Source organism: Tamandua tetradactyla, chromosome 1 (assembly GCF_023851605.1).
Source record: "Tamandua tetradactyla isolate mTamTet1 chromosome 1, mTamTet1.pri, whole genome shotgun sequence".
NCBI lineage: Eukaryota > Metazoa > Chordata > Mammalia > Pilosa > Myrmecophagidae > Tamandua > Tamandua tetradactyla.
The window spans coordinates 226,236,984-226,261,046 of record NC_135327.1 but is presented as its reverse complement, the minus strand read 5'-3'; the positions used below and the strand labels follow the sequence as shown (position 1 = coordinate 226,261,046).

Here is a 24,063-nt window from a genome sequence, read left to right as displayed (position 1 = left end):
GCATGCTATCCAAACTTAGAGCTGCCCATGTGACACCCAGGAGGCCACTTCCCTGTAGCCATATCCCCCACCTTTGGGGTAGGGGCCCCACTGGCCCCCCTCTTCTCTCCCTCTATGGAGAGGTCCTGAGAGATGCAACGAGGACTGAGGGTCTGCAGAGCTCAAGTGCTCCTGCTAGAAAGGTCTCCTCTGCATTTAGCAGGAAAGAGGGAAGAACCCTCCATCCACCCCCCCTGCACCTCCATCCCCCCCACCCCCAGCCACAGCAGAGCCTGAAGCCAAACTCCAAGGCCTTTTAAGCCCTGGGTCCATGCGATGGGCCCAGGGAGGCCCTGCCTCGGTGCTTGGTGCTGAACTTCAGGAGGCTTCGGCATCCTTAGGGAGTCTGGAAGGAATTAATGGAGCACAAGCAGACAAAGCCAGTGGGTGCCCAGGCACCGGCTGCACCCCATCACCAGCCGCCCAGCTGCGCTGGCATCTCAGTAAGAAAAAACGTACCTGCCTGGCTAACTCGGATCATTTGTCTCTTGAAAACAGATGCCTGGAATTATGTAATGCAAGTCTGGGGCAGGAGGGAGGCTGGTGCTCGCGCATATCATTCCTCGCGGTTCCCCAGGTGTGTTAGTTAGATTCAGTTGTCAACTTGGCCAGGTGAGCATACCTAGTCTTGTTGCTGCGGACATAAGCCAACCGTACGTGAACCTCATCTGTTGCCAATTAATCTGCAGTCAGCTAGGAGGCGTGTCTGCTGCAATGAGTGATGTTTGACTTAATTGGCTGGTGCTTAAATGAGAGATCGCAAGGTAGCACAGCCTAGCAGCTTGGCATTCCTCATCTCAGCACTTGCAGCTCAGCCCGGGCCCTTGGAGATGGAGAAAGAAATCACCCCGGGGAAAGTTGTTGGAACCCAAGGGCCTGGAGAGAAGACCAGCAGAGACCATCCTGTGCCTTCCACGTAAGAAAGAACCTCAGTGGAAAGTTAGCTGCCTTTCCTCTGAAGAACCAACAAAATAAATCCCCTTTTATTAAAAGCCAATCCGTCTCTGGTGTGTTGCATTCCGGCAGCTAGCAAACTAGAACAGGTTTGCAGACCCTCCTTCCTCTGTACGAACCACGTATGGTCCATCCTCCTTATTCGCAGAGTCCATGCCTGGCGATTTCTCTGCCTGCTAAAATGTATTTGTTACCCCAAGTCGCAACTCGTGGAGCTTTCGCGGTCATTCCCAGACACACACGGGGTACTGAAGAATCTGAGTTTTCCGACACAGGCTTCCCAGCCGAGGTCCAACAGGGCAACGCTCTGCTTTCTTGTTTCAGCTCTCATGCTGGAAACGAGTGTCTTTTCCCTGGCATCTTTAGTGCCATGTTTTTCATGTATTTCCTGCTTTTGTTGGTGGCTGGGCTGTTGAAAACGGCCCCAGGCGTGAGGCTACAGTGCTGCCTGCTGTTCCTAAGCGCATGAAGGCTGGGCTGTGCCTCTCGGAGAAAAGGGTTAGAGAGCCGCATGAGTGATGCCGCAGGTGTGGGTTCCAGATTGATGGAGTGACGATGTGTGTTAGATGAGGGGTCTTTAAACAGAAACTCATCAAGCAGGGGTATGCACGCATCGGCTAATGGAATCCTGCAACCAGAGGCTGCAGAAACCCCCCCCCCCCCCGTGCTTCCCCTGGGAGCAGCATTTCAGGAGTCACTCGTTCTGTGTTCACAAGACTTTACAGAATATACTTACTAGGATTAACGATAAGTGATTGTACGTGCTCTCCAATTTCTGCACGACAGCCAGAGTGATCATCTACCATGGATGGATCTTACTATGGCCCCTTGCACAGCTTGAGGCACCTCGAGGACCTTCTCTTACCTTAGAGTCCAGCTGAGAACTCAACTCTTGCAGCAATTCCAAGACTGGGTGATCTGCTCTGCGACACACAAGCCCCCCGCCCCCCCCCACCTCAGGGACGTGGCACACACTGTTCCCTGCACCTGGAAGGCCCTGCTCCCTCCCTCTCCCTCCCCTCCACCTCCCCCTTCCCCTAGCCCCCCTCTCCCTTAAGGTCACAGGTCACATGCCCCACTGACTTTCCCCTCGAGACCACCCCCCAGCCTTGAACCTTTTTCTTCATCTGTTTTTGATGCCTGTCCCCCGAGTGGATGGTAAGCGCCCCAAGGGCAGGGACCGCACCCAGGCGTGTGCCATTCTGTCCCTACTCCCTAGCGAGCTCCTGGCACCTGCTAGATGCGCAACAGGTGGAAGGGTGAAGGGGTGTTCCACCCAGTCCATAGTTGAGGCTTAGTTACCCACTGGCTTGTGTTACTGGTTGTTCTTTACTCATTTCACCAGTTAGTGTCGAAACTGATGCCAGGTGGTGTGTCCATTTTTCAGACACTCCCACAGAGTTCGTGTTCAAGGAATGCGATTAACTGATAGATTATGAGCCTAACACTGATTCGACCCACTGCCGTTAGAGAGAAACCCAATGATGTGTGTGTGTGTGTAGTTTATTGCGGATGCTTTCTGCACAGGGACAAGGTATGGAATAATGGAAGTTCAGCATAATCTTACTTTTAGGATTCCTGCCTCAAAAATTGTGCAGCTGTGATATAAATACCTCCCTCATGGTCCTGTGTTACTGATTTTGGAAACAGTCTTGATTTGAGCCACAGAAGGGCTGGTTGTGGTCACTCTACTTTAGCGTGAGTGCATCATGCACGCTGGATATATCTAAGTGTGCACACTTTGTTGAGATCACTCTTGCTAGAATTTGTCTGGCAATGGGAACTGACTTGCCATTGGCTCTTCTGGTAAGGTGGCTTATCCTCAATTTCTCATTAGAAATGTCATTGGTGTACTAGCTGCTCAGTGATAAAATCTTCATGGAATACTGAGGAAGGATATCTTTTTCTTAGTCACTTAGTTTTCTCTGTTGAGCCCTTCGATGCAGATACAGCCTTTTTCCTTTAACCATATTGATTGGCAGGTCTTTCTGGCCTTGAAAATATGTCCTGTATCATTAATAGTGGCCTTTTCTCTAAATGCCTTTTGCAGACAAGAAGCCCCAAACTGTCTCACAGTCCTCAACCTCCCAGCTTGGCTGAACCGGGCGAGCATTTATCGGAGACGTCGGGTGATTCCCTAGAAGCCATGTCTGAGGGAGACACGCCCAGTCCCTTCTCCCGAGGCAGCCGGACCCGCGCGAGCCTTCCCGTGGTGAGGTCTGCCAACCAGACGAAAGAGAGGTCTCTGGGTAAGCTTCAGGAGCACCTCCTGGTGTGCCTTTCTTACTGCACGTGTGTGTTTTTATGCTTCTGAACATAGGCCCCTGCATTCGAATGTTCCTTTGGTCTCTATTGGTGAAAACACAAGAGCTGGGAAACGTCAATGGTTTAACCTCAGGGGTTGAGGATTTCCCTTTTGAGGGATCCAGGAAGACCAAGCTCTCTCAGGGGCAGGGCAAGTTCCAGATTTGTGCAATTTGAGACACTATTGGTCCTTGCCTACATCTTCAGCCTGGGGAAGACACAGGGGTGGACTGCAGAAGGAGCCTCATTGCACCTCTGAGCCTCCACCCCATTTCTGGAAGCCAGCATGGTTGGGAGGGCTCCATGGGGTCTGCACCAGCCCATCCCCCAGGCTTGCCTTGCCGCTGGGTTGAAATTATGAGTGAGTCCCGGAGGAAGAGGGGCCGTGCAGACCACCGCCAGCATGGCTGTCCCCCACGACCGTCCCCAGCAGGGAGGACTGGAGGGCTGGTGCCACTGACAAGTTTGGGGAGAGGCAGGAGGTCTCTGCGCTACCACTTAGCGACTGCTCATCCGTGTTAGATATTCACTTTCCATCTCGCTGTGCTCGTTTAGTTCCTCAGCAAGAGGGACAGGCCAGGGGTTTGGACCTCTTTGCTGCTGCTCTGGTGTTTCATATACTGAACGTTCCCACACAGCGTGGGACGTGTATTTGATGACGCTGGGGAAAGCAGGGGGTAGGAAAAGAATCACAAAGCAAAAGACTTCTGAGTCTGACCACTGCTGTGCCAGCTCTTCTCAGAAACCCCTCTGAGAATTTGCATTGTCAATTTTAATTTTTAACATTAAGTTCCGTGTACTTGAGCTTGAGTTCATAATCCAGAATCCTTGTTTTACAAATGAGAGAAGGCAGCCATGGAAAATCTGCTCTATTTTTTTGAGCTCACACAGTTAATTAAATGGCCGCGACTGGAAGCCCAGACTCCAGTTGCTGCTAATCACGTTTTCCAGATGAAGGCGCAGGGACAGCAGGGCATGTGACATGCCCAGGAGCGTGCTGGGTCAGGGTGAGATGGGGTCTGAGCCCTGGGCTGCTGCTGGGGCTTCTCCTTCTCCGGCTGCCCCCAGCCCCATGAAGGCAGGAAGGCCGTGCTGGCCCAGGGGCCGACTTCCTCCTTTGTACTTAGGAGGAAATGAGCAAGGGTCCCAGGGGGTGTCTCTGCCCTGCAGGTGCCCTGTCCCCCTGCCCAAGCTGGGGGCCTGCTGCACAGTGGATCCTTTGTCTTCTGGGCAGGAATTTCCCCAGCAGCCTGGAGCACTGGGAGGACGCAGGTCATCCTGGCGGACAGGGGCGGGGCAGGCCTGAGGGCGGCTGTGTGCCCTCCCGGGTCTTCGCACGCCCTGCTGGGTGAGCTTTGGCAAGATCCGGTTCCTAGCAGGATAAACACGGTTGCAGAGCCGCTCACTCTTGTAGCTCCAAGAGGGCTTTCGGCTTCTGGCTTCACACCGCTGGGTGCAGACAAAGGGCGCTAGGAGAAGGGAGAGTTCAGAGGTTTCCATTGCTAGCGGAGCCGGGTGGTTCCAGAAATGAAGGGCAGGGGGCCGGCGCTGGCCCTCTGTGGCCACTTTGGGGGTGTCCCCAGCAGCCCCTGGCCCGCGCTGTCATTCTCAGGGGCCTGCCTTCCGGGGATCTGACTGGCTGCGCTCTCACTCACCCTTGTCGTGGGAGAGTCCCGACTGCTTGGCTTTCTGGAACGTGCAGTGACTGACTCCCAGGCAGAGGGGCGCTCCCCGGGAGCTGGGGGTCCAGGAGTCGCGGTCCCTGTGTCCTCAGCATGGGGGAGACTTGGAACTGCGGCCTCCTTATACCTAGGCTCGTGCCATTTTGGAAGCTCAGGTGTCTCCTGGAATCTATTGTCATTGCATCTTAATGCACAGAATCTGATCAAGATCTCTCATGCCCCATGGAGCCTGTCTGTATTTAAAATTTTGGTACTTTGTTCACCATGGGTTTCATGGCATTAATTTTGATGTTTTAGAAGCATCACATTAAAATGTTATCTATTGGTGTTTTGGGGATGTCCCTTAAACTTTGTCCCCGAAGCGGGTGCCTGCCCCTCGTGCTCCCCCACCCTGAGATAGCACCCTGTGGTGGTTTGGTTCAGGTGTCAACTTGGCCAGGTGAAGGCACCTAGTTCTGTTGCTGTGGACATGAGCCAATGGCATATGAACCTCATCTGTCACTGTTTACATCTGTAGTCAGCTAGGAGGCGTGCCTGCTGCAATGAATGATGTTTGATTTAATTGGCTGGTGCATAAATGAGAGAGCTCAACGCAGCACAGCCCAAGCAGCTCAGCATACCTCATCTCAGCGCTCGCAGCTCAGCCCAGGCCTTTGGAGATGCAGAAAGGAATCACCCTGGGGAAAGTTGTTGGAACCCAGAGGCCTGGAGAGAAGACCAGCAGAGATCACCCTGTGCCTTTCCTCTGAAGAACTATATTATTTTAACTAAATAAATCCCCTTTTGTTGAAAGCCAATCTCTCTCTGGTGTGTTGCATTCTGGTAGCTTTGGCAGACTGAAACACACCTCCATGGAAGGGGCCCAGGGGGTAAGCTGGATGCCACCTCCCTGTCCTTGTCCACTTAGGGTCCAGACTGTTCCTCCAGAGTGTCCCCAGCTCAGGCAGCCCTTGGGGACAACCCCCCACACCCTCAAGTGCCCCCCAAGAGCCTGAGATGGAGCGCAGCACCCAGCAGGGCCCCTTACCTGGTGGAGATAAAGCTTCCCCTGCTCCAGGCAGCCTGGAGATAAACCTGTCCACTCACTGCCCTTTCCACTTGAGTGATCCGTCCTTCCTTCCCTCTAGTGCACTGAGGGGTGGGAGGGACGGGGGCAGGGGTGCTAAGCAAGGCGTGTCCCCAGTTTTGGAAGACAGTGCGAGAGCGAGTGGGAGCCTTTGCTTGGCCCAGGGTGGAGTTGGGCCTCGCTGGCCTCTGCAAGGTCCTGCCTCAGATGCCGGGTGCCAGCCATGGGCTCTCCCCTGGGAGACCACCCAGAACCCCAGACCCCACTGGACAGTGGACAGCAGAGCCCACACCCTTCTCGACAGCTTGCACCGACTGCCAGCCCTGGGGCTTTACAAAGCCCACAAACAGGAAGAGGGGGAGCGGCCCAGTGGCTCTGCGCCACCGCCACACCCAGCGTCTCCAGGTCTTGGCGCCCTGGCTCCCCCGCCACCCCCCACCCAGCCCCACGGAAATGCTTCCCCCCAGCACGGCCCCTGCCAGCGGCGATGGAGAGCAGCGAGAGAGAGGAAGCCTAGAACAGAAAGCGAAATCTCTTTTTCCAGTAGCATTTGGTTTTAGAAATAATTCGCACATAAGGTAGTCCCACTGACATTAAAGCTGGAGTCTTGCGGAAGCAGTGGCTAGTTCCTTTTTGTCCTGAGCTGGCCGGACTGATGCCTTTGGGGAGAGAGCCCCCACCCCAGGCATTCCCACCCTTCTGCCTGCCCACAGGAATTTGAAAATAAAACTCCTGGGGAACCAGTAACAACAGCACCTTAGCTGAATGTGTTCTGAATGGCTTAGCGGCCTCACCTGCCACGGGGGCTTCCCTTTTCCATATCACACCTGCCTCTCAGAGACCCTGAGTCCCCTATCCAGCAACAGTGATTTTAAATGGCAGGGAAGGATTTTAGACCCCTGGGGGGCGGATTTCCCGGACGGGTGTGAATTGCTGCGAGTGTAACAGTGACATAATCACAGCCTCCCAGCAGGCTGAGGAAAAGAAGGCCTGTGGTTCCCGGAATCTGTGCACACTGGAGACTCGGTCAGAGCCAAAGCAGAGGATTTAGGGAATGCCCATCTACAAAGGACAAAAGGGAGAGTCAAGAAAGTCTGTGGACAAAGACTGCAAGACTTTCTTCTTTGAGCATGAACAATTATACCTTGAATAATTTCTTAAAAAATCAATGGTGGGCAGTGCGATGGTGGCTTAGTGACAGAGTTCTCGCCTGCCATGCCTGAGACCTGGATTTGATTCCCGGTGCCTGCCCATGCAAAAAAAAAAAAAAAATCAATGGCCGACGGTACACGGGTGGTTCAGTGGTAGAATGCTCGCCTTCCATGTAGGAGACCCGGGTTTGATTCCCGGACCATGCACCACCACCACCCAAAAAAATCAATGGCAAACGGATGAAAAGAAATATCACTCTATACAGTAAGTGTGTAACACTTTTTCCTAAGTGCTAATAAAGATTGAAAATGTAATACTATGAAAATGAAATGTACAGAAGAGAGTTTTATAGCCAATAGATAGATTGGGGTGCTTCCCTGGGCTTTTTTAGGGGGGCTGTCAAAGGATGGGTTGGAGTAGTTTTCCTAGCATCAGAACCAGCCCCTGGCCTGTGTGGGTGTGGTGAGCTGGCTCACAGCCTCCACCGCCGCCTCCAGGCTGTCTACCTTGACTGCCCAGGCTGGGAATCTGGGAAGCAAGGCAAGGATGGGGCTTTGTTTCCACACAGTGCAACATCTAGGTAAGGTCATCTGTGTTCCTGGCACAGAACTGGCACAGCATGGCTTAGGAATCGACAGCATTACCCGCAGCTGCCCAGGTGGCAGGACCTCCCCATCGGGTAGAGGGCTCTGGTTGGGACCATTCCACACTCAGAATTCAGCCCAATGATAGGCACGCCGTGTGCACTGGAGTCAGTTCAGTTCTCTGCAGCCAAACCTGGACCGGTCCAAGGTCTGATTTACTAGAGTCACAGAAATCGTGGTGCTGCCTGTTCTGCTTGCTTGAGAAGGTATGCCAGGTGCCTGGGGGTGCAGGTGCCTGGGGGTGCAGGCTGGTGGATTCTAGAGGCTGAACTGGAGGCGTGGTTGGCAAACCAAGTTCCACGGAACTCTAGAGTTCTCTCTGCTATAAGTCTGCAATTTCATATAAGATTTCATATGAAAAAACAGCTGACGCTGTCTGCTATAAACGCGGTGGGCCACGGTGGCTCAGCAGGCAGAGTTCTCGCCTGCCATGTCTGAGACCCAGGTTTGATTCCCAGTGCTGGCTCATGTTTAAAAAAAAAAAAGGAAAGCATGTAAAAATTTTAAGTAGACTTGGATCTCAGGGAAGACAGAGAAAAGTGATGATGATGAAATTTTCTCCATATAACTGGAATCCTCGAATATTTCAACATGGTTATATTGGGTGAGTAAAAACCACAGCCTCTAAGTTTCCTCCATTTGACTCAATGAACATCCTGGAAGGTATTTTCTGTAAACTGAACCCATCTTGAATTTGACGCTGGGAACTGACTGTGTAAGGAGCATGTTCTAGTTTGCTAGCTGCCGGAATGCAACACACCAGAGACGGATTGGCTTTTAATAAAAGGGGATTTATTTTGTTGGTTCTTCAGAGGAAAGGCAGCTAACTTTCCACTGAGGTTCTTTCTTACGTGGAAGGCACAGGATGGTCTCTGCTGGTCTTCTCTCCAGGCCCCTGGGTTCCAACAGCTTTTCCCGGGGTGATTTCTTTCTCCATCTCCAAGGGCCCGGGCTGAGCTGCAAGTGCTGAGATGAGGAATGCCAAGCTGCTAGACTGTGCTACATTGCGTTCTCTCATTTAAGCACAAGCCAATTAAGTTAAACATCACCATTGCAGCAGACACGCCTCCTAGCCGACTGCGGATGTAATTAGCAACAGAGGAGGTTCACCTACCATTGGCTCATGTCCACAGCAACAGAACTAGGTGCCTTCACCTGGCCAAGTTGACAACTGAATCTAACTACCACAGAGCACTTCAAGAAATCCTTTGATTTCACAAACATGCTTTTGTCATACCAGCGATCACCATAATTTGTCCTTTGTAGGCTTAGGTTTTCATAGATAAGGTTTTCTGAAGGAAGTAAATACTTATCCAAATTTATCCACTTGGCTCCCGATTGACCCAGAAGAAAGATTGTTCTTTTAAAAGGATTTTGCAGACTCGTGATTTGTTGTGCTTATTTAAATAAAAACAGTTAGCCAGGTATCTTTAGAAATCTCTAGCTATTAAAATTCCTGCGTTGAAACTCTAGCATAGATTTCTCAGACTTTGAAGAAATCATTTCCTGAATAAGATGTCTGAGAGATCTATGTCTTTTATCAAATCTCTAGGATTGTTTTGCAGAAATAATGATTTGCAGAATGGAAAAGCATCAACTTAGATGAACATAAGATTTTTTTTTAATTTCTCTTGTGGTAATATATATGCAACCTAAAGTTTCCCAATTTAGCCACTTTCAGGTTGACTAGAATATTCCGTCAGTTCTCGGGGTCCTAGCCTGCCTGAGCCATCCTCTTACAGCAAGCAGGCATCCAAGGAGGGAAAGTGTCTTCGAGAAGCCTCGAGACAACAGCCATTGTTGTTACCAAATCTGGGTATCAGGTCACCTTCTTATGAAGTTAACTAAAACTTTCCCAAAGCTGGAACTGGAGTTGTAGGTTAAAGAGCTGTAAGGGGGACTTCAATTTCCAAAGTCCTTGCAGAATAGTCTGTCTTCCAGTAAGTCGGTGTGAAACGGTCCCTTCTGTCTGTTATAGCCGAGCTGCCTCGTCCTTCCCAGGCACCAACCTAATATTTTTCTTATGATGTGAAAAACATGTTTTCTTAAAAGAGACTTGTTCATCAAGTTTCAAAGGCAACAGAGAAGAAAGTAAAGCAAGATTCTTTGTTATATATATCTCTCGACATCCAAAAGAGATTTGATTTGGTTCAATAAAAAAACAATAAAAATATACAAGAACCAATTAAAGCGCAGATTAATACAGGCCAAAGTTGGGTAAAATCTGTGTGCCAGAAAAATTAAGATAAGCATAAAGAAAGATAACTGCTATGATTGCAACCAAGGCAAAAAAAAAAAAAAAAGGAAGACAAAAGGAGGAATGTAATAAGTTTACATGGATTCCATTATTTAGGAAGAAGTTTTATGCCCACGCATGAGAAAAAATAAAAAAGGTTTAAAGCATTATAATCCAAGATGAATCTTTTCCTATATCTTACATCCTTGACATCATATTATATAACAGGCATGTAGTTGTTTTAGGACGGATTTTTTTGTGCAGCTGCATCTTTATACAGAACTTCAGAATCCAAGGGCATACAGGGTGGTGTGACAGTGGCTCAGTGGCAGAATTCTCGCCTGCCATGCCGGAGACCCCAGTTTGATTCCCAGAGCCTACCCAGGCAAAATAAAAAAGTTGCCTAAATCCAAGGGCATAGAATTAAGCCATGTGGTGAGAAGGCATGTCTTTTTGAATCTGTAGATTTCTAGAGATGGGTTTCATCCACCAGAGAGCTGACACACTTTGGGTGCCAGCCCGGCTTGTGGCTGTCACTGGCTCACAAGCCAGGGGGACAGCTTGAGTTGGAGGACAAGGTGGCAGAGGAACCACTGTTGAAGGGTTAAAAGGCACAAATGAGGGAATCTCTCTCACATGACAAAATTCTAAAATTTTAATATGTTCTAATAATACCTTCTACTGCTCCATGCTTCCTCCAGAGGTGAGATTGGAAGCTTCTGGAAACAGAAGCTGTAACCACCAACGTTGGGTTTGGGATCGGCTGCGCCAGGGACTGAAACATTACAAAATATTCCCTGCACAACTTGTGGGGGAAAAGATAGAATGATCAGACTCTTTTATTTTCTTTGTCATGGAAACACTACCTAAAATCTATTGAATACATCTTGCTATTTTGGTAAATACGGATTAATTATACACATCCCTTTTTTGATTATTTAATAGAAGCTTCTTGCCAAGTCATTCCGTGTCTTTAAAAATTCAGTCTTTATGGTCTTCTTATTCCATACTGATTCCCATGTATTTTTGCACCGGCTTTTAAAGACTTTTCTATGAAATATTAGAAATAAAAGTGTGCAGATGGAAGCAAGCTTTACATAATGTACAAAAGCGGACCTGCCTCCTTGATGGTCTCATCCTAGCAGCAGCCTCCTGAGGCTGCCTGCCGACACCCGGAAACTGGGATTTGGGGGTGGCTTCTGATGTTTCTGTGGACTGTTTAAGGCTGCAGGAGTCCACGCCTTGTGCAGGGTCGGGGAGGACAAGGGTGTCTTCTCAGGAAAAAGAGTTGGTGAAGGGATCTGGTCCCTCGCCACCCGCGTTTCTCAGAGGGTGACACAGAGATGTCTGAGTCCCGCCTGGAGCCCAGGAGGGAAGATCCTCTGAGCATGACAGCAGGTGAACCCTAAGTCACCCCCTTGCCTGACCTGAGTGTCTAGTCCGTTTAAGCCGCTCTGTGCAAGGTCCGTGCAAGGCCAGGACTGGTCTCCTTCCTACTCCTTTTGTCATTCAGGGGAAAGTCAGGCTTCTAGCAATTACCACCGTTTACTGTTTTTCTTCTTTCTGGACATGGATATTACATTCGTCAGATTTTCTGGATTTTTTTTTTCATTTGTCTTATTCCAGTCTCTTTGACCTTTGCACAGTGTATCGACCTGACTTTAGAGCACTGCAAGGGGAAATTTTAAAACTTCTGTGTATAGATTCAACTCCCATGACGACGTTCCTGTTTGACAGCTGTGCGTGCCACCCTCAAGTTGTCAAACATGAAAGTTGTTTGGTATCTCATTGCGTTAATTGCACGCCATCAAGAAAAGCTCCGCTTTTCGTCATGCTGAGTTTGAGTTCTCAAAAGTTTGGTAATGTCATTAAAAAAGATACTCCCACCAACTTTTCATTTTCCAAGTCTTCAACGTGTTAATTGGCTTTCAGGCATCTCTGGCTATATGTCTCCCTGTGAGACACAGAGCTAAGTGGGATAAAAATAAAGCCTTCATTTTTCTTTCTCCACCAGTTGACCATTTCTTAATGTTTTTCTCCACTAGAGTATTTTTTTTTTCTTTATTAAAAATCACCCCCACCTCTACTTTCTGGCACTTTGATAGGTACCATGGGGGGGTGTTTAAGAAAATATCTGAAATCTGGTTCTTGTATTTTCAAAGGGATTTTCAGTATAACTAAAGACACATGGCAGCCATGTAAAGACCAACTGAAAAGCAGACATAAATCAAAGAAGACGTGGGCAAGCTATGCATGCACGCTTCGTGGTGAAAGCTCACCTCGGGCCCCAGACGTGCCCCGCAACCAGTGCCCCCTCTCAGGACCCGCCCACATGCTGTTCTCTGTCTGGAATGCTGCCCCACCCCCCCACCCCCACAGACGTCCGCACAGCCCACCCCGCTGCAGCCAGACCCCTTGGCAGAGAGCCGCCCCGTTAAGATTCACCCACCCGGCCTGTCTCCCTTGCTGACCCTGCTGCGTGTTCTCTTCATGGCGCGTCTCATTTAGGACAGTGGTTCCCACACTGTAGCAGAGAACTTGTCAAAGCACAGATGGCTGGTCCCACTTCTGGGGTTTCTGAGTCAGTAGATTGAAGGCTCAGATATGAACCCAAGAACTTGCATCTCTAACAGGTTCCCAGGTGATGCTACCTCAGGTGCTGCAGGGCAGGAGAACCCTGATTTAGGGTCCCCTACAGAAAAATTTAAGATGTTGTTACACTCTAGCACCACACGAGGGCACTCTAATATGCCTCCTTGGGTTGGGGGGTAGGTGGGGAGGGGACGGCAGCGGCCTTATATGACCTGAGTTGTGTACTCGTGGCGGGTATATGGTCCCAGCCCTCGTGCCCAGCCCCGGCCCTCACAGGATGGCTGAGGACACAGATCCCATCCCGAGTGAGCTTCGGACCCAGTCTGACTTTTTACCCTTTGAAGTTCCTAATTTTGATACTACCTGGTCTCTGAGCCACCTGTAAGTGTCACCTCATGAGCACTTAGAGATATGCATGGACTCAGCATCTTACCTCTGACCTGTTTCTGGTGCTGGGGTGGCCGAGCTTTTCCTAAGACAGTCACACCCCACCACGCGCTGTGACCTTTGGGGCTGCCAAATCCAGACTCCATAGTGCCAGGAAACTCCAGGAAAGGTTCTTAGTCTGCATTCCCTGGAGGGAGCTGGCTGGCTGGAGATTCCAGCAAGAACCAATGCAGAAGTTGAGTCTAAATTACTCTTCTGACCTCTGAAATCCTCAGTTCTGGCTGCTAAAGCTGCCACCTGATTGGATCATGAGATTATTCATGTGGCTGAGGAACAAGCTCCTTTGTTGATGGTAGATGCAATCAACTGATTATAGATGCAAAAATCCTTTATCTCAAAATAACCTCACACTGACAAGCAGGCTAGTTCTTGGTCAAACAACTGGACACAGTAACCTAGCCAAGTGGACGCATGAAACAACCACCATATAGACTGAAGGAGCATAGGCAGAAGTTAAGACCAGTTAGGAGACTTGCGCTAATCCAGGGAAGGGGGGTGCAAACAGTGGAGGGGCTGAGAAGAATTTGACACTGGTAGGTATTTTGAAACTAGAGTCAGCTCAGTCCCTGCCATCCAGGAGTTTGTGTCCTGATGGAGGGGAATATTTGTGAAAAAACACCCAAAGCAGGATGCACACATCACAACAGTAGCTAACATTTGCCAAGTGCCTACTCTGTCCCAGGTTACATCTGCCGTACTGAGCCACCAAGCCTGGATTTGAACCCAGCCACAGTGTCTCCAGAGCCTACAGAGTTAACCTTACACTGTGCTAGAAAGCACAAAGAAGAAGGAATAAACTCCCATGTGGGTAACTAGGAAAGTTTATAGTGAAAAGTGGCAGTGGATTTGGGTTTTATGGGATAAATAGAATGTGGCCAGTTGGAAAAGGAGGAAGGTCTTCCCTCGGGGCTGTAGCTGTGCAGTAGTGACCACGTGTCGATCACTTAAACACCTCCAGTGCACAGACCGTCAGTGCACGGTGTATTTTTCTCTACAGTATTTACTCAGCCCCGTCCTGTGCCTTTTCTATCAGTGCTATAGCTCCTCCCTCCCAAAAAGGTGCTGGGGTAACAGCAGCAGTTGTATGACTGGGAGCCCCTCATCCCATCTCTGTGACTTACCTGCTGTGTGACTTTGGCCACCTGGCTCAGTCTCTGAGCCTCCCCACATATCATGTGGGTAAAGTTCTCCCACATATGGCGCCTTGTGTAGCATAAGTACTCTATAAATTAGCTTATGTTCATAAGGATGACCTGGATTAAAGAAAAATCAATTGCATTTTGTTTTCTGAGATAGAGCAAATCTCAGTGGCACTCGTCATAGCCAACATTTATTTATTGCTTGAGCTGTGTGTCGTCAGGTTGGCTAGGGCTGCAGGATTGTGACCACTCGGGGCTGACAGAGGTGCCACCTCACCTCATCCCTGAATGGGATAACGGAGGCAGAGTGGACCCTGCTCGGGCCCTTTGAGCTCCCGCAAGCTTAGCTCCAAAGGAGACAAGGTTGTGGGAGCCACAAGGCGCCCAGAGGAGAACGAGAGTGTAGGTGACACAACCCCTGTCCCATGAACTAGCACAGGAGCAGTGAGGACACTGCAGCCCCTAGAGCATGTCATTCGCCTGGAGAGAGAAATAGCCATGAAATCATAATTCCAAGGAGCTCTCGCACTGTCTGACACAGAGAGCTAAAGAGAAAGAAAACGTGAGAGGGCAAGTCAGAGACAGAATGGAGTGATCAAGCCTGCTAGGTCTAATAGGAATTCCAGAAGATAGTTCTAGAGATACTTGGAGAAGAACAACAGTAGAAGATAGAACGGATGAGAATTTTTCTAGAGTTGAGGCAGACTTGAGTCTTAAGATTGAAAGAGAACACATAATCCCAAGCAGGATTTTTGAAAACAACAACAAAAAACCACATGTGCTGGTTCGAAAGGATGTATGTCCCCTAGAAAAGCCATGTTTTAATCAAAATCCCATTTCATAAAGGCAGAATAATCCCTATTCAATACTGTATGTTTGAAACTGTAATCAGATCATCTCCCTGGAGATGTGATTTAATCAAGAGTGGTTGTTAAGATGGATTAGGTGATGACATGTCTCCACCCATTTGGGTGGGTCTTGAGAAGTTTCTGGAGTCCTATAAAAGAGGAAACATTTTGGAGAATGAAGGAGATTTGGAGAGAGCAGAGAACGCTGCAGCACCATGAAGCAGAGAGTCCACAAGCCAGCGATGTTTGGAGATGAAGAAGGAAAACACCTCCTGGGAAGCTTTATGAAACAGGAAGCCAGGAGAGAAAGTTGGCAGATGATGCCATGTTCACCATGTGCCCTTCCAGCTGAGAGAGAAACCCTGACTGTTCACCATGTGCCTTCTCACTTGAGAGAGAAACCCTGAACTTTATCAGCCTTCTTGAACCAAGGTATCTTTACCTGGATGCCTTTGATTGGACATTTCTATAGACTTGTTTTAATCGGGACATTTTCTAGGCCTTAGAACTGTAAACTAGCAACTCATTAAATTCCCCTTTTTAAAAGCCATTCCGTTTCTAGTATATTGCGTTCCAGAAACTAGCAAACTAGAACACCACACATAAACCCTTTGTGGAGAAACTACAGAATATCAAAGATCAAAAGAAATTATTTAAAGCAGCGAGAGAGAAAGAACAAGTTATTTCAAAGAAAAGAAAGCTTGATAATAGCAAACTTTTAAGCCAGGTTAATCACAAAATAATGGAATAATATCTTTAAGGTCCTAAAAGGAAAAGCCACTGTAAATTACTATTACTTGACCCAGAAAAATTATTATTTAAGTGTGAGGGCAAAAGACATTTTTCGAATAAAGAAGATTAAGCATGTTTACCATTCAGAGACTCTGACTGAAAGAACTAGTGACATACATACTTCACACAAAAATTCTCAAGAAAATACGAGCAAATCCAATCCAGCATGTATAAAAAGGTTAATATCTCACAACCATGTGGGATTTTATTCCAGGCATGCTAGACTGGTTCAATATTTGAACATTGATCAGTGTAATCCTGCATATCAACAGGCTAAAGAAAAATCATATTATCCTAACAACTGACACTTAAAGGCATTTGATAAAATTCTAACACAATAAAAACTCTCATCAAATTAGGAATAGGAAGGAACATCTCACCTAAAAAGGAACATCTGCAAAAAACCTACAGCTGACATCATACTGATATTTCCCTCTAGAATTGGGAGTAAGGCAAGAGTGTTTACTCTCACTTCTCTTATTCAGCATACTACTGGGAGGTCTAGGCAATAAGGCATGAAAAAGAAATAAAAGCATACACTTTGCAAAGGATGACATAAAGCTGCCTCTGTTTACAGATGACATTATCATCCACATCGAAAATTGCAAAGAATCTCCAAAACATACTTCTACAACTAATAAGTGAGTTCAGTAAGGTCTCAGGGTATAAGAACAACACATAAAATCAATTGTATTTCTGTGTACTAACAACAAGCAGGTGGAAGGCAAAATAAACAGTACGATAGCATTTACAAATACTACAGAAAATTAAACACATAGGTATAAATCTAACAAAACTTGTACAGAATCTGTATGCTGAAAATTACAATAAGCTGATGAAAGGCATTAAAAACCTAAATAATTGGAAACATATACCACGTTCACGGGTTGGAAGGTTCAACAAAGTAAAGATGTGAGATCTCCCCAAATTGATCTGTAGGCTTAATGCTATTCCTATTAAAATCCCCACAAGGGTTTTTGTAGACATAGACAAGTTTATTCTAAAATTTATATGTAACAACGTAGGAACTAGCTAAAGCACTTTTGACAAAGAAGAATCAAGTAGGAGGAATCAGTATACCTGATTTCAAAACTTGCTATAAAGTAATGGTAATTAAGAGTTTTGGATATTGGCAGAAGAATAGACATACATATGAATGGAACAGAAAAAAAGAACCCAATAATAGGCTCACACAAACATGCCTAACTGGTTTTTTGTTTGTTTGTTTTTTACTAAATTGCAAAAGTATTCAATGGAGGGAAAGATAGCTTTCTCAACAAATAGTGCTGTAGCAATCGGAAGTCCATTGATTAAAAAAATAATAAGCATCGACCTAAGTCGTCATACAGTATATAAAAAATTATCTCTAAGTGGATCACGGACTTAAATATAAAATGTAAATCTATAACACTTATAGGAAGAAATAGATATTCTTTAGGACTACAGCTTTGTGAAGAGTTCTTAGATTGACACGAAAACACATTCCATAAGGGAAAATTGATAAATTGGACCACATCAAAATTTAAAACTTTTGCTCTGTGAAATACCCTTTTATGAGGATGAAAAGCTGAGTTACAGACTGGAGGAAAATATTTGCAAATTATGTATCTGACAAAGGACTAGTACCGAGAATTTATAAAGAACTCTCAAACGTCAGTTAAAACATCAAACAATCCAATTAGAAAAAGGACAAATGAGAGGAAAAGACACTTCACCGTAAAGGATACCATCTGTAGATGGTAAATAAGCATGTGAAAAGATGTTCGTTATAGCACTTAGAAAAATGCAAAGTCAAACACAGCAAAATGTCACTGCAAGTATCTCACAATGGCTAAAATTTTTTAAAGCAGAGATAACACCAGGTGAGGACAAGAAGGCAGAGAACCCAGATCGTTCATAGTTTGCTGGTTGGCATGTGAAATGGTACAACCATTCTGGAAAAGAGTTTTCCCGTTTCTTTTAAAACTTAAAGTAGACAGACCATATGACCTAAGAATTGCACTCTTTGGCATTTATTACAGAAAAAATGGAAGCTTATGCCGACCAGAAACCTGTATGTGAATCCTCATAGCCATTTTATATGTAATAGCCAAAAAAGTAGAAATTTCCCAGATGTCCTTCAGTGGATCAGCAGTTAAATTGTGGTCCATCCATACAATACTACTCGGCAATAAAAAGGAATGAACTATTGAGACACACTACAACTTGGATGAGCCTCAGGGAATTCTGCCAAGTGATGAAGGACAATCTGTAAAGGTTACATACCAGGTCATTCCATTCGTATATAACATTCTTGAAATAAAATTGCAGATATGGCGGACAGAGCGGTAGCTGCCTGGGTGAGGGATGGGAAGGCAGATTTGAGTAGAGTGTCACAGAATGACAGCCTCGGGGAGGCAGGTGGAGGGTGCAGGGGCCTCTCTGCAATGGCTTTGAAGTTTTCTCTGAATCTATGATTATTACCAAAAAATTATGTGTATATGTGTGTGTGAGACAGCGAACCCAGAAGGGAGGAGTGGACTGTATGAGGTGATGATGAGGAAAATTAAGACAAGGTTTTGGAAAATCTTAATGAGCATAAATCATGAATAATTTAAGAGGGTTAAATTAAGATAAAATAGGAATAACTGATGGAAAAGCTGAAAGAGCAGAGGGCGATCAGAGTACAGCACTCTGCAGGCCTCCCACTGTCTAGGAGGGGGACAGAAATCACGTGTTTGAAATATTTTTTTGATAGAAAAGGTCGAATGGCATCCACCCCAACCATCTAATTTTAACGTGCTGTATCATTTACTGAACACCTGCTGTGTGTCCAGAAACCTTTGACATCACTTGTCCCTCTCATAACCTTGAAAGGCATCAATTTTACCTCCTTTTTATTGAAGAAACAGAAGTCAAAAGGGAGGGGACTTTATCTAAAAGGTCATAGCACTACGTGGCAAAGCTGGGATTTGAACCCAGGCCTCTCTGACTCCCAAACTTATGTTCTTTTAACCCCCCTCTGCCCTCCTTGACTTAATGAATATTGAAATAAATTAATTTCCCAAAAGGAGTGCATGAAATGCTTTAAAGGTGAACTATTTACACCTTTTTTGGAATGAAATATGAATCATCTCCAAACTATAGGCAAACTACAAAACTGAGACTGCTCTCCTATCTAGCCTTTCCATTCATTACTTCTTAAAAGTCCTCAAGAAGCCGAGCTTCTTAAAAGGCCCTAGATGATATAATTGAAATGGTTCTGAAAGCAGATTGTCTCTTAGCCATTCCTGATAACTATAGTGAATGAAGGGGAACCATTTATGTATTATGTTTCTTTCATCAAGTGAAGATAGCTACTCTTTGACCAGCCAGGGGTGGGAGTGGGGGACAAAAGAAAAGTAGCAGAGAGAAGGAATTCACCAAAGGAAGGTAGATGTAGCCACCTTCTGTTTCATGCATCGCCTGGCTCCCCATCTTGCTCAGAGGGAAGCAGGGTGCCAGCCCATCCACCACCTGGCCTCCCATAGCAGCTCTGGCCTTAACTTCTGCTGTCCTCCCTCACCACTCTGCTCCAGCTACGGGCATCTCAGCGGTTCCTCTAACAGCCTAGCCTGTTGCTACCCCAGGGCCTTTGTATCTTCTGTTCCTCGTACCTAAGGTGTCCTTCTCCCAGACGTTTCAAAACCCAAAAAGTCTCCTTGGTCCCCTGGGCTCAGCAGCCTGCCTCTACTTTACCATTGTGATATTCAACAATATCAAGTATTAGTATCTAACTTGATTAGTGAGACTCAAAAAGTTAGACAGCAGACTGTTCTGTTGATACCTGTGACAGATGGATGATTCTCAAGATAACTATGCTGAATGGAAGAAGCCAGAGAAACAAGAGTACTTACTGTATGACTCCATTTATATAAAACTCTAGGAAATACAAACTAATCTAAAGTGACAGAAAGCAGATCAACAGAGGAGGGATTAGAAAAGACACAAGGGAACATTTAGGAGGGCCACTTAGGACTGTCTCTTCATTTGGGGGTTGGTTCATGGGTATCCATCTAAGTCGAAATTTACCAAATCGTACACATTAGATATGTATACTTTACTGTTTATAATAAGCTGCTTTGAAGGTAAAAAAAAAGTAACTTACCCAAATTTACCTAACCATATTTTCTGGCAAAACTGAGTAGAGCCCAATCTGTGAAGTGCTGGCATGCCTCTCTGTTTTCTATTAATCCCACCAGTTGATTAATAAGGGTCACATTTCTAACAGTAACAAGACCAGATCTGCAGTGGCATATACTTATTTATTCCCCTGTGTTTAAAGGAATTTGGATTTTGCAGTTTGGAGTTATCCTCTACTATTTATGTAAAAGTTCTACCCCTTAAACTAAGTGAAAATCAAATAGCCAAAGTTAATCAGATCTTATTTGAGGAATTGCAGATTTATAGAACTTTTAGGTAAACAAATTAAGGAAATTAAACAATTTGACTGAGGTCAACTAGAGAAGTAGTTTTGGAACAGAAAATAGAAACTGGATAACCCTGAATTTTGGGCTTCGGCATAAAAACCACATTTCTCTTCCTTCCATTCTTTATTGGCAAATCGTAACTCTTTATTTTCTAAAAGACCAAATCATAACTATTTTTCACAACCCCCTTCCTGTTTGCTTTTTCTTTTCTTGTGACTGAGGCGTACTAAAAGTCTGCTGTCACACACAAGACTCACTGTTATTCTGTGTGTGTGTGTGTATTTTGTTCTGCTGTGACTAGCTAAGTGAGGCACCACCTATTAAAAACACAACCAACAGAAGTTAAGTAAGGGAAGATATCTTAGTAAAAAGATGTGCATATCAGATTATGTTAAGGCTGAAATTCCAACTCAAGCATGCACATGGGCCACACTTTAATTAATAGATGTGTTCCTGAAACAACAATTGTAATTAAATTGGTCAGTATATTTACCATTCAGTGGACATTTTTAAATTTCCTGCTACAAGCTACTACATACCTGTTTGATGGTGACTCACCCAATGGGATACAAAGGTGGGTCAGCCCCACTGCCAGGTGGCTGGAATAGATCAAATGCACAAGCGTTGCTCAACACAAGGCTAAGTGTCCTGTGTGGGGATAAATGAGAGTATTTGTTTTATTAAAAAAGTGGTTAGTGGATCTTTACACTTTAGCTTTAAATATATTGGTTTATCCCCTTTATTGTGCTTGTATTAACTTGATCAAGACATTTTTTATACTTGTAATTATATTTAAATTTTTTATACATATAATTACGATTTAAAAGGAGTGCTTGGTGAATCCCCTGCCTACTCTGTTATGAAAAATACACCCCCATATCCCACACATATGCTTATACGTTTTTTTCCCCTTAAATTAGGACACCCTTTTCTATTATATTTGTACGCATCACTAAGTAATCTGAGGCAAGTATATTCTGACAGAGTGAAAGAAAGCAATGGTAAATTGAATCTCAAATGTGATTTCGTGCTTCATTCCTCGTATCCAAATAGCATGTTACCTTGAGTCTGGCTGTGAACATTAAAATATTCTAGTTTTTCTTTGGAATTTGGAGACTAGATACTATCGGTAGGAAGTTGCTAATGGAAAATGCTTTTACTTCTGGCCAAGCATATCACAAGAATCACAGAGGCAACATCCAACTTGCACACAAAAGCAGGGTTTGTGAAACAAGAACAATCATTGCATATCTGCGTATGGGAAGGCTCTTGAGGCATTGCCAAGCCCATCCCTCTGACCAAGAGTTCTGTTTGCAGAGTCCTGAAAGAAAGATCTGTGAATTTTTATGTTTGTTGCAATTTTCCATTCAGATTGTAGCAATACCACAAAAATGTTTGGCAAAAAATCAAAAAGAAAGAAAGAAATCTGAATCTTCTAAAAATATTTCTATTCTTACTGAGGGCATCCGGGCGGTGTCTCTTCGGGCTTGTTTGTCAGCCTTCGGCAGTGATTTGAGATGCTTTTGAGACTGGATTGCCCCCTGATTTAGCTTGAACTCTACATCTTGTGCTGAATCCCCTTCCAGCTACTGTCCCATTATGACAAAATGACTCAAAGGACGGGTTATCTCCAATTGCACTCCTCTTGTTTTCCCTCAGACCCACTCCAATCAGACTCTCAAGCCCACTGCCCCATAGAAACATCTCTGATCAAGGCCACCAGTGGCCTTCTCACATTAATCAGCCCTTGATGCCATTGGCCTGCCGTCACGTGATACACTAGACCCCTTCCTGTCTTTCAGCCACGCCTTCCTTTTGGCTGTCTGGACCCCACGCCCTCTTAGCTCACCTCGTACCTCTCTGCTTCTCTTCCTGGGTCTTCTGGGTTGATCCCTTCTCGTTTGCTCACCCACAAACCTTGGGCTGAACCCATAGATCTCTTCTCTTCTCTCATTACACTAATGCCCTGAGTGATCTGCTCAAGTCCAGTGGTGCCATGCCCGCCATATGACAATGGCCTGGGGGCCCAAACCCCACCCCCGAGTCTGACGTCCCACACTTAACAGTTCCAAAACTGATCTTCTAAATCCTCTCAACAGAACCTCCTCCCTGGCCTTCCCATCTCGGTCCATCGCAAACTTGCCTGCCAGGTGTGCTGACCAAAACCATGGCATGACCCTTAATTCCTCTTTTGATCTCACTTTACATTCAATCTTTTGGGAAGTCCTGTTCACTCTGCCTTCAGAATATATCCAGAATCAGACCACTTTGCCCTGTCTCTACCACCTTCCATCCGCCATACTCTCTCACCTGGTTTACTGCCTTTGATTCCTGAATGACCTCTTGATTTTGGTCTCACCTTATTACTGTAATAAATAAACCCGACCTTGACCCACCACTGCATGTGACCTTTGATGGATTCCCAGCTCACAAAGAGCATCAGACCACTGTGCAATCAGACCACTACCACATTTCTCCCCTCCCCTCTACCCACCTGCCATCTTGCTTGTTCTACGCCAGCCATGCCAGCTTTTTGGCTTTTCCCAGGACATATCGGGCATCTCCTGCTTTAAGAGAACATGCTGTTTCCTCTGCCTGGGTTGCTCCTTCTCCACAGAACTGCAAGGTTTGCTCCCACACTTCTTTTCAATAGCTTCCCAGCAACAATATATCAAACAACAGCCACCCCATCTCCCATCCCACTGGTCTGTGCCATGCACCCTGCTGTAGTTTCAGTCTGTTATGTGACACATTACATTTACTCATTCATGAGGTTATTGTCTGTCATCCATCAACAGAAGCACCTGTGGGTACTCAACCAAAATTTGTAGAGTGAATGGAATCCATCTTTTGTGGTACTGATGGCTGCTGAAGCAGATGCAATGCTGCTGCTCTGTAAATCTAAAACAGCCTAATTTGCACTGACATTTCTCAATTCTTAAAGCATTCGTTTAGGATCAAAACAGGGGTCCAATTTGCTTTGCACTTAATTGTTTCTCCTGGGATAAGCACACTGGTGAGTTGAATTTCCTTCTTCGGAGGAAATGGCCATAGACCCTTAACACTGAGGAGAGAGGGGACGTGCCAGGTGAACTGCGAGCATGGAAGACGAGCTGTGTGACTGTGCAGATGTGTGAGTGTGCAGATGCCTTGAAGGAACTGTGCTCCATCTTTTTTCCCCCAGCTGCCTCCTGGCCCAGGGTGGGTGCTTAGCTTGTTAAGCGGATGGTTTGATGGGGGTAGTCCAATGTTTGATCCATTCCTTAGCTCATAAAGCTGATGAAAGTGAGTACAAGTCTTCCAGCTTCTTTCCCAATGCTTTTAGTTGGAATGCAAACAGTGGTCATTTTGTTATCAAGGCACTGAAGAAGAGGTTCTACCTATGAAAGTGGTGAGAGAGGGAGAACAATTATTACTCTATAGACAGTGATGAGGAAGGCGTGGAGATCTGGTCTGTCCTTGTGTTGTCCTACCCACCCACCCTCAGAGCTGCTCGGGTGGGCCAGGGGCACCCGTCAGCAGTCCCAGGCGTTTGTTCTTTGTGATTGTGTGGTTGGGAGCAGAAGCTCCTCTTAAAGGGCAGTGCAGAACTGCAAAGGGAAGTGGACCAGAGCAAGTAGGCGTGTTATATCTCTTTAGAAGATACCAGAGGGGAACAGAAGGTAAAGGCGCGACAGGAGTCTCCCGGTGTCTTTGCAAGGCAGATTGGAAAGCAACGTC

At 46.1% G+C, this 24,063-nt stretch overlaps 1 protein-coding gene and 1 long non-coding RNA gene across 21 annotated transcripts in view; one reads left to right on the top strand and one right to left on the bottom strand.

The window, feature by feature from the left end:
- Positions 1-23,014, bottom strand: part of LOC143677653 (uncharacterized) — a 28,251-nt gene extending 5,237 nt beyond the window's left edge. For both annotated transcript variants that reach the window (XR_013172781.1, XR_013172780.1), the window contains exons 1-2: positions 22,838-23,014; positions 20,883-20,991 (exon numbers count right to left, since the gene is read on the bottom strand). This is a non-coding gene — a long non-coding RNA (uncharacterized LOC143677653). The remainder of the gene's footprint in view (positions 1-20,882; positions 20,992-22,837) is intronic.
- Positions 1-24,063, top strand: part of KIAA1217 (KIAA1217 ortholog) — a 425,610-nt gene that overhangs the window by 286,617 nt on the left and 114,930 nt on the right. For all 19 annotated transcript variants that reach the window (XM_077153831.1, XM_077153731.1, XM_077153709.1 and 16 more), the window contains one exon: positions 3,044-3,242. In XM_077153831.1, the coding sequence (XP_077009946.1) occupies positions 3,044-3,242 (199 nt within the window). The remainder of the gene's footprint in view (positions 1-3,043; positions 3,243-24,063) is intronic.